Here is a 12,804-nt window from a genome sequence, read left to right as displayed (position 1 = left end):
ACATTCACAAGTACAAGATGCAGTATGCAAAATAAAAACAAACCCTTCAGAGTCGGGGGCTAAAGGAATCACTGGGACAATTGCAAGGAGGTGACAGTGTGACAGTGGTAAAAGAAGTTGTGGACACAGCCTGGCATTCAAACCAGAGGCACAAAAACAAACCAACAAGTCAAATGAGGAAGAATGTAAGCAAAGGCCCTGAGGGTCACAGTGCCATCCAGGCCGGGCACCCACTCTCTGGGGGTTAAATGGTAATAGACCAGCCTGGGCGGAAGGCCTTAGGTGAGACCATCGTTAAGTCCAATCTTAAAGGGAGATGCCCCCACGGCATCTGTGTCCCAGATTCTCCCATGGAGAAGTTTGCCTTCCTAAGACACGCATCTCCTCTGCTCAGAGGCCATACATACATACAGCATGATGTCCGCACTCCTTACTTCTGCTTAGTATGGTCCCACTTCATCATCTCCCCAGCCCGTGCCAAAAAAAAATTTTAAGTCTTTAACACCCTCCCCTATATTCCAGACACACCAGTGAGTAGGGAATTTTGCCCAATACACTCTCTTCTCTCTCCACCTCTATGCCTTCACTTGCATTCAGTATCTCTATTTGAAAGGCCCTTAATACCCTTCAGAGCCACCTACCAAAGTCCCATCTTTTAAGGACCATCAGAGAAGATTTGTCCCATGTCAAATTCAGTGAGTCTCTTTCTTCCCCTTGCATCTCCCTTGGAGCACTTGCCGTATCCAGCCGATACAGGAGCTGTTTATGAACGAGACACTCTCTCCCACATCTAGGGTTTCGAGGCGGGAATTCCCACCCGTTCTCAGGGATCTTTTCCACTTTCCCATTCCTGAATCCCGAGATATAAACTGTTTTCTGTTCTCCACGATGAATCGTTTCCACAAAGTGACGGCCAATACTACCAACCACCTGGGTTCAAGGAGCTGATTTTCCCGATTTCCCGACCAACTTTTCTCAGGATTTGGGAATGGGAAAGCGAAAAAAATTCCTGAGAACGGGTGGGAATTCCCGTCTGGAAACCCTACCCATATCAGATGATGGGGTCCCAGCAGGGAGCTGAGAACTTTTGCCCATGTTCCCCACAACACCCAGCTCAAGGCTTTAACACGTTGCTGCTCAATAAATATTCATGGTATAGAATTGAGTCTGGGGCACGGAGCTCTTCCAGGATGTCCTCCAGTAGGCTGTAAAAAATTCCCGGATGGTCCCCTGCTCTGTTCTCTGGCCCTCCAGGGTAGGCCTGGCCTTGGGACTTGCACTCTTGTCCCATGTCTTGTCACCTCTTGGCCTTATTACCCTCCACCCCATGGTTTAGATCATGAATATTTTGTAGATGAACTTAAGAACTTCCTCTTCCAAATTCTGGTACAGAATGAGCTGATGAATTCAGGCTTGTACCTGATGTTGCTGTTTCACCTCTACAAGCAGAGGTTCGCTGAGCTCTTGAGACGGAACTACAACCGGCTGGCGAGAGAGGAGGTAAGTCTGGCTCTGACCCGGACCAACCGGCAGCAGGCCCCAAAGCCTTGCAATGCTGTTTACTAGATGTGCAATCTGTTGAGGTCCTCACGGTCACTTGGTAGGACATGGCACTGGCATCAGTAGGACTAAAGCTTAGTGGCTGCTGGTTGAAAAGTAAGTGATAATCACATAACTGCTTACTGTTAAACATGAGTGGTCGTTCAATGGTCATTAATGGTCATACAGGTGAGTGAGTCTCTAGGGATATTTGCCCCCCAGAATAGAGGCCAGCAAGGCTGCTGAGGCTGGGTGAACATTATATGTGGGCATTGCCACTGCTCAAGCATGGAGGGCTCATGAAAATCAGGGGCCTTGCCCCACAAGAAAGCTGTTTATTTCGTTTTGGATCCCAGGGTACATTATTCTAGCATCTGTGTGTGAGTGCATATGCCAAGAAATAAAGGTGCTGATGGTGTTACCATTTGTCATTAGAGAAGTGACAATGTGTTTACCAGGAATGGTCACCTGTGGCTGTCTTTCCTTTAACAAGAGAACCAGGGGCCCTCTAGGAGCTTCATGGTGTGGAGGGAGAAGCCTGGGTCTGCTATTCACTGGAGCATGGCCTCAGCCAAGTCAACCAGAATGTAGGAGGAGGTGCACGGGCCAACTTCTGAAGTGTCTTGGTCATTGTCAAGTCAAGGGACTCTCCTCTTGGTTAAATGTCTCTCAGTGGCTGGGCCAGCAGAGAGCACTGGCAGGTGAGGGCACCTCCCTTATCTTAAGGTCATGCCAGGGGCTGGTGTGCTTTATGTTTTGGTTTCCCAGAACATCCCGAGGCTTGGAACTTGACCTTCTGCAAGGTAAGCCAATGTGGCAGTGAGCAAGCCAATGGTGCCATGAGGCAGTCTCGGTGATACTCTGCCACACTAGCCCATGTACCTCTCTCTCTCTCCATCTCTCTGTCTTCTCCTCTAACCTCAAATGGACTAGAGGCATCTGCCAGCACAGTCACTGCCTGGAGACTAGAATTCAGTGATCCCACGTGTTGCTTACCTTGCCGCAGACCTTGCACGACTGGAGTCTCTTGCGATCCGTTTGGAGCCACCTCTATTAAAAATGCCTGGTTCAGACCATTAGTCTTAAGAATTCTAGATTTCTCCTCATGTTTTTTTCTGGCTTAAACCCTAAGCCCTCAATTAAGCAAAGAGCCTGGGTCTTTGCCAAGCTATCTCCTCAGGAATCTCACCCTCTTTTTGACCCAGGCCTGTCCTTCCTTTAACTCTTCCGTAGTTTTAATGGTGACATAAATTCCTCAGAGAAATACATTTTTAAAAAAGTAAAAATAATGGTACAGGAAGCAGGAAATGATCCTTTGTTAACATTTCTGTAACCTCATTTTCATGATGCCACATCTTTTAAATGAACTTTTTATTGCACATTGAACTTCAAAGCACCCAGGGTTGATATAGGTTACAGATGGCCACAACATCAGCAAGCTAATGCCAGCAACATTAGCCTCCGAGACAGCAAAGCAAACATGAGAAGACAACAAAGCAGTACAACCCAATGGATGAAAACCAAGGCTCTAAAGTATTGACTCTGAAGAAACTTCCAGTAAAACTATCCTAGAACAGGAGTAAGGAGTAAGGAACACCAGGAGCAAGCTGGAAACCAGGGTGGAAGAGAGCAGAAAGGATAGGGCAGCAAACACACTTCTCTCACCACAGTTTACATTTAATTGGAAGACCTTTGAGGTAGACCTCACCCACTAAACTACCAAGCAATTGCCAGTACAAATCACCAGTTAAGAGGTACACGAATGATAGTAGGAAAGCGAAGGACTTATGTCAAATTCACACATCTGGATTTGAGTCTCAGTATTTTCTTGTAGAAAATACTCAGGATCTGTGGGTAACATTTAGCAAAAGAGAGGCACTGCGGTTTGGAGAGAAGCCTTCTTCCCTTTCCCTTACCTACCAGTACTGGAGACCCCATTCACATTGTGTTTGATTGTGCCTCCCTAAGGTCCCCTGGGATAAATGCCTGTCAGTCGTGATCATTCATTCACTCATTCATTCATGCCCTGGCCTGTATCAGGTGCTGAGATGGGGTCAGGGAGCCTCGCTACCAGACATGATGCCATGATGTCCCTTTCTCTGTGGAGCTTATGATCAAGTTGGAATTTATAAAACCAGGAAATACTATATTTAGAAAACCAGAAAATAATTGGAAAGTAGCACTTGGTCAAGAGAACCGGTGGACCCAATGAATTCCCAGAAGCTGTGAAATTGACAACTCCAGGTCTTCCCTGGCTGGATTCTCAATGATCCCATAAATGAAAAATTTGTTTCCCAGGTGAGGTTGGGAGCTATTTGAAGGCAAAGCCTGGCCTTCTGCTCTGTCTCTCATGATGCTGTCACAGAGTGAATCACGTTTGACTCCTGACCATGTCCCAGGTGCTATGAACGCCAGGAGCATGGACTGATTCCACAAGTGCTAAATGATTGCCCAATAAAGACTGCATAAGGGTAGGGGTGAGGTGTGCACTGGTTACTTGGGCATGGAACCCTTATCTCTTTTGTACTCCTACAGTCTTCCAGTGCCTAGGAAATGCCTGGCACATAGTAGGTGCTCAATAACCTTTGACGTTCAAACAATGAGTCAATGAGCCAAAATCTGGAGGCTAGTCTTGAGTTATGTGTTAGAGAAAGTGATCGTACAAAACTGTGGCTAGAAAGGTACTCAGGGCAAAGGAACACTCAAGTTCAAGGTATATTTATTTATTCATTTTCTGTGTGCCTACTATGCGCCAGGTTCTACACTAGATTCTGGAAATACAAAGATGATTAAGACACTCCTTGCCTATAAAAGATTCAGAGTCTAAAGAAAGAATAGACATGTAACCAAGAGCATCAGAAACGTGCCTTGTGTTACGTAGAAGATTGAGCCAGATGTGGGAGAACATAGAGAAAAGTTAGGTGATGTGAGGAGCCGCCATTCTTGCCCCCTCCTTCCATTCCTTCTCCAGGATAGACTCCCCAGGCAGGGTCTTCAGGGACACAAGCCAACATTTCCAAGGCCTTGCTTTTAATCCAAGTAGGTTGTACTCTTTGCCATCAGTCTTTGGACTGCTTTGAGAGCCTGGTGGCAAAGCTGCTTCCATTATTGCTCTCTTCAGCTGATCAGCTGAGGAGGTAACGTTTGCACTGAATCGTGGAGATGGGCAAGGGTTGGTGGGAGGGAAAGGCATTCCATGCAGAAGGAAATGCAAAGGCTCAGAGACCTGAAAAGACGTGCATGTTTGGGAAAGTCAAGAAGTTGAGTATTGCCACGACTGGCAAGGAGTGAGCCTGGAGGTGTAGGCAGGGAGCAGAACGTGAAGGGTTTGTGTGCAGTTCTAAAAGGCCACTGAAGGGTGTTTAACCTGGGATTAGCAGGCCAGAAGGTCTGCATTTTTGAGAGACAATTAGAGCAGCCATGAGGTGGATGGGCTGGAGGGAGACAAAACCAGCTGGGTAGCTGTTGCAATGGTACAGGGTAAGGGGCTGAGTTAAAAAGCTGGTCACTTATCCCAAAGTATGAGCAACTGAGGTTCTGTCATATAGAGAAAACTCGGAGATAGGCAGGTCTGGATACAGAGTCTCTTCGCATACCCACTTCATAGGATCACTGGGAAAGCACTAGAGATGGGAAGGACAGACTTGGTGGGCACAGAGTGAGGGATGGGCTGAAAGAAGGACTGAATGGCGTTCTCCGTAGTGCTCAGCAGGAAACTGGCCTTTCTCACTTTAGGTGCTCATGGTAGGAGCACCTCCAGAGAACACAGGACACCACCACTCATGTGACCCCACTTGGCTCACCCTGGGATGGGGACACAGGGCTGGCCTGTGAGGTAAAGCTAAATGGATTTGCCTTCTCTCCTCTCTCCCTTTTAGCACCCACATAGGGCTCTCCATTATTCAGGGCCTGCTCCCCCAAAGTCCCCTGTCCTGGGCATCCTCAGCCATCCCATAGGTCTTATCTCTACCATGCTCACTATCCCACCCAGTGAAATGTACCTATACCCTGAATTTCTCTCCCTGCCTGCCCATGGCAGGTCCCCTGTACTTCTTAACAGCCTAATTCACTAAACTCTGTAAAGCAATAGACAGCATCCCTGTCAGTGTGTTGAAAAGCAGAGGGACCCCAGGCATTCCCCACCATTGCAGTGCCCTCCTGGAGTGAGGCCCACCTTTGTTTCGTGACCTAGCTGTGCTTTGGTAACACTGCACCTACAGTAAAATCTTCTATAAGAAACTAGGGGGAGGGGAGTGCAATGGCTGGCCTGGGAAGCAGGTAGGGTCTTTAAGTAGCTTTTGAATCCCATTCATCCATTTATGTGTGAGGCTGGGTGAAAGTTCTCTAGGCCTTCCCCATTCACACTGTTTCCACAAAACCCAAACTCTCACCTCAAAGGACCAAACCTACCCAAAATATGGATGGCTCAGGTTTGGCCCACACTCACCAAGACGGTGTTTCCTGGTGGAGTGTGAGACCTGGTTTAGGTAGATGCGATCACCTGGCAGAGTCTAGAGGCAGAATGAGCTCATCCCAGCAACCCAGCCCCGAGACAATGGAAGCCATGGTTAGCACAGTCCTGATATATAATTTACCAGGTAACTGGGACCGCTCCTCTACAAGAAATTCCATCCTTCTCCTGCCCTCTTCCTGGCCAATGGGTGACAGGCATCCAGGGGCCAAAGCTGCCTCCACACTGGCTAGGCAGTTGCCCCAGTAACAGTGTCCAGCACCCAGCCTGTCACAAAACCCCTCTTTTCCTGGGGGAACAGCACCCGCCCTCTGCACTGAGCTCACATCCTTGCAGCCTGGCACAATGGGCTCCCAGGGAGTACACAGTGTTTCTTATTGTGGCATAAAATGCCATAAAGTCAGAACAAAGAGGGAGTCCAGAGCCTTGATGTGCCTGCTGCTTCCTGCCAGGCAGAGAATACAAGCGATTGTTTAAAAGCCAGTGGTGAGGCAAGTGGCCAATTAGCACGGCCTTCACCCCCACGGCCTATAAATGTGACTCGGCCCATCAGAATGGGATTCTGCTACTCAGATCAATTGCAGAAAGGAAGCAAGTGTGCTCACACTGCCAAATTTAGAAGCCCTGAACCAGCACAGGTGACCTGGGTTATGCTGCGGCTGTCTTCAGGATGAGCCCTGCAGGTGCTGAATATCAGCATATGCCCTCGGCACCTCCGCCCATTTCCTCTGCCCCTTTAAGGTGATGTAAGGGATTCCTAGAACATTCCTGAGACTAGGGAATTATATATCTGTTCACAACTGCTTTGGAAAAACAATTCATTTTTCATTGTCTTCTTTCTCATAGTTCTCAAGAAATTTCCCACAACCCAGGCCGGAAGAAAATCAAAGTAGGTTGGGGGGGAGGGGGTCAGTCCTACCATTTGAGGGATATTTGCTAATTTACTCTTTTTCGGTCACTGTGTTGAACCTAATACCGTGGAAGGAAGTAATGACCACCTCCCAGAGGCAAAAATAGCCCACAAGCTTGGGAAATTCTAGCTGCAGCAATCAGGAAGGCAAGTCCAAGTATTCTGGACGCAACGCAGATAAGAATTTTAATTCATCCTGAAAGCAAGGAAAAGGGCCAACAGAAGGGAAGACGGTACATGCTTGTAGGATGGCTTGCTGCAGGTTTTTTCCTTTTCCTTAGCTGGAATTCTCCAGCTCTGGTACTTGGGGAGCCTTTCTGGTTATCTCCCAAACCTTGGAAGGGACCACTTTCAATCACAAGCTGGTGGCTTTCGTGAGTTTTTCTCACCATTGGGCCCAGTCAAGTGGGTCTGCTGGATTCAGAGGCTGAACAAGAAAAACAGATCAGAGAAAGGTCCCTCAAAGGAGACAAATCTGTCTTCAGACAGGCTCATTATCCCATATATAACCCAACCGGAGAAAAGGTGCTTAATTTAAAGCAGGAGGACTTGCAGTCAGACTTAGGAAGAACTTCATCAGTGGGGAGAATAAACATTACAATGAACCTAGGGGGATGAGACAATTCCATCCTCAGAGGCTCTTCTGGGGAGAAATTTTACAACTGCCTGCCCCTAAAAGGTTTAGAAGAGTGATTCCCACACAGGCTTTGCCATCAGAATCACCTGGAGACTTACCAAAAGCAGATTCCTGGGCCCCTCCCAGAGATTCCGAGTTAGACCATGGGGTGAGCCCCTGGTGATCCCGACGCAGCCGGTACCGGGGATGCTTTGGGGAACCCCCAATAGACCTGCCTGGAGAAGCTGAACTAGCTCCAAATAGCACAGGGTAGGGCCCAGATGACGACCCTAGAGAACCCAGTTTACTATTCAGGGCACGCAGTTCTGAGATCCGAGTGTGCGTGGGGGGACCATTTTCAGAGATGCAGGGAGGGCCCTTGCCTCCGTTCACAAAAGGAACCCAGATCCCCAGTCCTGGGCGCGACTGTGTCCGGAGGAGCCGGACGAGGTCCCAGTGCCCCCTCGCGTCCTCCGGGGGCCACTCTGGGCTGCCGCCCCGGACACCTAGCTTAGTCGCTAGGGCCGACCCAGAGCGGCTGCTCCCCCTCCGGCAGCTGGGCAGCGAGCGAGCGGGAAGGGAGCGGTGCGGCCGAGAAAGACCTTTGTGTCGCGGGCGCACACACCCCGTCTCGGGGAAAATGCCTCTGCGCCGCACCTCCCAGGTCCTAATCGCGGCATTTGGGGCGAGCCCCAGCTCCGGAAAGGGCGCGACATTAAGCCGACCTCGGGCGCGGGGCGGGGGGGTTTGGGGGGGGGGAGGGGACTCCGGGCCGGGAGCTCCGGGCAGCGTCTCGGCGCGGTGCCGGCTGCGCCCCTCCCTAGCCCCCGCCCGGGAGGCGCCCGCGGCTCCCCCGGGTTCTTGGAAACCTGCCGCAGCCGGACGCGTCGGGGGGGTTCAGCTGGGCAGGAGCGTCCCCTAGTGTTCAGCGCGTGCTGGTGCCTCCCTGCTGTCCCCGGAGGTGCAGCAGTGCCGAGCCTTTCCTCCAGGAGCCTGGGGGCCGGGCAGGGAGGATGGGGACGGGACACCCCTGCCTCCAATCCCGGGCCCCAGGGGAAACTGATGTCTCTGGAGGGCAGGAGGAGAGCATCCCTGGGAGGTGCTTAAAAAGGAGGCTCCACGGACAGGGCTCTAAGGGCCCTTCCTGCCAGTGCTTTGCGCTGCGAGGCTGCCCTCACGTGTTGCTCGAGAGAGATGTCATTTGTCATCCCTCTTCGGGAAGCTGGGACTAGCTCTAGGATCCACCCACTCTCCCACACCAGCCCCAATGTGGGGGCAGCCAGTTCTCCGCTGGATATGTAGGTCTAGGCCCTCTCCACCTGCCCCCAGCCTGGGCTCAACCGAGGTGGGGAAGAGTCCTGCGCAGAGGGACGGTCCTGGCACGCTGGTCTCCTGCAGCCCGTGCCTGGCTTCCTGCTAGAGCCATAATCAAGAAAAGAGCCAGGGCAGCCAGAGGCAGATTCACGTGCCTTTTGCCCTCCTGCGGGTCACACTTTCTTTGATCCCCAACAGCCAGGCATGACTCACCTGGTTGGCAGCACTTTATTAAGTTGGGTTGCCAGAGCTGAGTCACAGCTGTGACCTGCCACCCTAGCTCAGTTCAGGTAAACAGGGAGGGAAAAAGGCAAAACATCAGGGCCCGCCAGGTGGCACAAAGCAATGCCAGCGTCTTTGTGGTTCTGTGGTGCCCATGCCAACCTTCTCACTAGCACCCCTCCCCTGCACCTGGGTACCAAGGCCACACACACATGCCGCAGGTGGCACCAAAGTAAGAGCAACTGGGGAGTGTCCCCGGGTGGATGTGCCCAGGTCTGACAACCTGTCACATGGCTCTGACCCAGCCCCCCTGACAACTGCTTCCCAGCTGGCATAAATAACTGTCACCACAACCAAGTCCAAGGCCAGAGAGGGAAACACTGCCTTCTACAGCCATCAAGATAGGTGTGGATAGTCTCAGGCATAAGGGTCTTTAGGCCAAAGGCTGGGCCTCCCCACCATATGCACAAGTCAAGGCAACTAGCTTTAGGGGAAAGAACAGTATGGGTGAGGGAACAGGGGCAGCAGTGGGACTGGGGTTTCCTTGTAGCAGAGGTAGAAGCTGAGAGGGTTCAGGTAGGGATGGGGGATGTCGATTTCTCCTGCTCCCTGTCCTTCAAGAGTGAGAAACCGTTTGTTTCCTAATAGTCAGGGAGCACTCACTCAAGCCAATGGGAAAAGAAATATACCGAAAACAAGAGTTTCCCCCCAAGAATAAAGAAGAGCCCTCTCACCCCAATTCTACCTTCTCACTTAGACTCCACTGCCGTCCCAGGGCCTCTTTGCCCTCCCTCTCTGCCATCACACAACCCTCGCTTCCAGTCATTTGATCACTGAAAGACTTCTTTAAAACATAGGTCAATTCCCTCCTTCCCAGCCAAGTTAAGGAAGTGAGAGCATTATGTGGGGGCTTTACCCTGAGAGGTTCCTCCAGCTATTCTTCCTGCAAACATTTGCTTCACCAGGCCACGTGGGGATGTGGTGATGACTAAGGTGTTTTTGTTAAGGGACTTACAGTCAAGCTGCCCTGGCCTGGCTGACAGCCCAGTGGGGCAGTCTAGGAATTCCCCTGCCCCAGGCTGCAGCTATTCCCCACACTGTTCCAGGCTCTGCAGCGTGTGTGTGTGCGCGCGCGCGCGCGCGCGCGCGCGCGCGCGCGCTGCCAGGGTTGGGGGGTGGGGGGGCCAGGAGGGGCAGCAATACCACACCCTCCACAGCAGATCTTGCAGTCTGCTATGGCTCTACAGCCTGAGAGATCTTCTTGCTTTCCAGATTCTGAGCTGGGAGATGGAAATGAAAGCAGCATTTATCAAAACAACAGCCGGGTCGTCTAGCAAGAGAGCTGGCCAAGGACCTCAAGGAAGACCTCTCCCCCAGCTGCCCTTTCTACATTCCCATATGACTCCCTTCCTCCTCGTTTTTACTAAAATTGAAGCCAGCGTGTCCGCATTTACCATTTTCACTTTATGCCACTCTCTTCTTGGGGTCTAGTTTGAGCATCTATGGACAGCAACAGCGACCAGCCCCGCCCCAGACAACGCAGGCCAAGCAGCCTGGGCTTGCTGAGCCCCTTGCAGGGTGCTCTGCTGCTGCCCCTCAGCCCAGAAGCCGCAGGGGACCCAGCAGCCCTGACAAGCCCAATGGCCTGGGGTCCCTCTGCTGAGGGTGCCCATTCAGGCCTCACTCCACTCTGAGTGGAACTAAACCACATGTTCAGTAAACTGTCTTAATTCACCCAGTTTTGCTTTGTTTATTGCAGTTTCCATGGACAAAGGCTCAGGGCCTCCAGCTGCAAGGAGGGGGAAGCAGTCCAATAGCCCCCACCCCACCTGCACTTCTCCTTGCTCCTCACCATCACTGTCACAAGGGATGTCACAGCCTGGACCCTCATGGGCTGGGACAGCCAGATGGCCAGCTTGCCCCTGTAGGTACCCACTGATATGGGACCTGTTTGGTGTGTGGACTCCATGCTTCTCTCCTAATTACATCTTAGGGCCCCAAGACCAGATCAAACTTGGTTGAAAAAATGTCAGAGAAGGTTTGTGAGAAAACTGTGTGTTTGTGTGTGTGTGTGTGTGTGTGTGAGAGAGAGAGAGAGAGAGAGAGAGAGAGAGAGAGAGAGAGAGAGAGAGAGAGAGAAAGAGAGAGAGAGAGAGTAAGATAGGTCAAAAAATAATAAAAGGTGGAACAAATTACTGATACCTGGGGCCAACCTGGTGGCTCGAGTGGTGGGAGCGCTGTGCTCCTAACACTAAGGTTGCCAGTTCGATTCCCACATGGGCCAGTGAGCTGCACCCTCTACAGCTTAGTACTGACACATGCAAAAACATGATGCTAAGTGAAAGAAGCCAGACACAAAAGACTCCATGTTGTATGATTCTATTTATATGCAATTTCTCGAAAAGGCAAAACTCTAGACACAGAAAGATCATTGGTTGCGGGGGTTGGGATTAGGAGCAGAGGTAGACTGTAGACAGCTGAAGAAGACTTTTGGGAGTGATGGAGATCTTCTAAAGCTGGTTCATGCTAATGTTTATACAACTGGATGAATTTACTAAAGTTCATTGAACTGTGCATTTAAAATGTGTGAACTCTATGGTGTAATTGTAAAATATGCCTCAATTAATTTTCTGAAAACTGGAGGAAGGAACAGAGAAAGGGTGGGAGAGAGAGAAAGGTAAAATGAAGAAAAAGAGGCACTTCTCTCTCCTACCCTTAAGACCCTCACTCCTTAGACCAGGAGTGGCCACTGCAGATTTTGCTGTAAAGAGGGTTTCACCTGAGATGAATAATGGTGCCAAGAAGGTTTTAGGAAGACTAGACTCGAATTACCTCAAAATCTTGTCCCATCCTTCTATGTCCCACAGTTAAGCAAAGTGACTCAAGTACTACAAACAAGTAGATTCAACCAGGCAGCCTACATCCAAGATCAAAGATCAAAACAGACGTCTTTGAATGTTAATAAAGCCTAGAAGGGCCATTCAAGTCGAAAATATCTCATGAAGTAAATAAAATTCCGAAAACCTCAGATTCCTTCATTTACAAATGACGCCCCCAGCCCTTACCATCACATGAGAAAAATGAGCCTTTGTTTTTTCACTGAACTTTAAAGTTGACTGAAAAGATCTGTCCAGGAGACAATACTGAGAAATGTCTAAGAAGGGACAATGCATATTTTAAAAGTTTTATAGAGAGCGGGATGGAATTTGAGTGAAATCCACGGTAAGATGTGACAGTCTTTGAGGCAGCTACACTGAGACCGTCACAAGTTTACATCAGCCAATGTTGGGGTTTTGAAAACTATGCTCTTTCTACAGAAAACTATTTTAGAGATTTACCAGCACAAGCAGGAGTGCCTCCGAAGAGGTCTTACAACTACCCATGCCATCAATTCTACATTGCAGCAGCCCGCGGTCTGCCTATGGGGCATCTTATGGCCTTAGGTGCCATAAAGGACAGAGTCTTGTTTATTAAAAGACAGAGATGAAAAGGGCTATCTTTCCCCCCTACGACTATATCAATAGTGCCAAATCTATTAGATTTGAAGCACAACGGCTGGGACACAGGGTTTTTCCAAGCCTTTGCCTCTCAGGCAGCTGGCATCATGACCCTCAAACATTTATCAACCATCCATCAACTGTGTGCCCGGTTGTGAGGATACAGGAAAAATGACAAGGCTCACCCCTTTGGAGCTTAATGGGGTGACAGAAGACATATAGAAAAAGCCAAATG

The 12,804-nt window shown here is 50.1% G+C and overlaps 1 protein-coding gene across 3 annotated transcripts in view; it reads left to right on the top strand.

The window, feature by feature from the left end:
• The window catches only part of MARCHF10 (membrane associated ring-CH-type finger 10), an 84,533-nt gene extending 73,722 nt beyond the window's left edge, over positions 1-10,811 (top strand). For 2 of the 3 annotated variants that reach the window (XM_081027312.1, XM_081027313.1), the window contains exons 9-10: positions 1,393-1,500; positions 10,345-10,811. In XM_081027312.1, coding sequence (XP_080883438.1) covers positions 1,393-1,500; positions 10,345-10,563 — 327 coding nt within the window. In that variant the 3' untranslated portion in view covers positions 10,564-10,811. Of the gene's footprint in view, positions 1-1,392; positions 1,501-6,856; positions 6,900-10,344 lie in introns of all 3 variants that reach the window. The other variant, XM_081027314.1, reaches the window with a different exon arrangement.
• The last annotated feature ends 1,993 nt before the right edge of the window (positions 10,812-12,804 follow it).

The sequence above is a fragment of the Rhinolophus hipposideros genome (assembly GCF_964194185.1).
Source record: "Rhinolophus hipposideros genome assembly, chromosome: 20".
Classification (NCBI taxonomy): domain Eukaryota; kingdom Metazoa; phylum Chordata; class Mammalia; order Chiroptera; family Rhinolophidae; genus Rhinolophus; species Rhinolophus hipposideros.
This window is presented reverse-complemented; position numbering and strand designations above follow the sequence as displayed.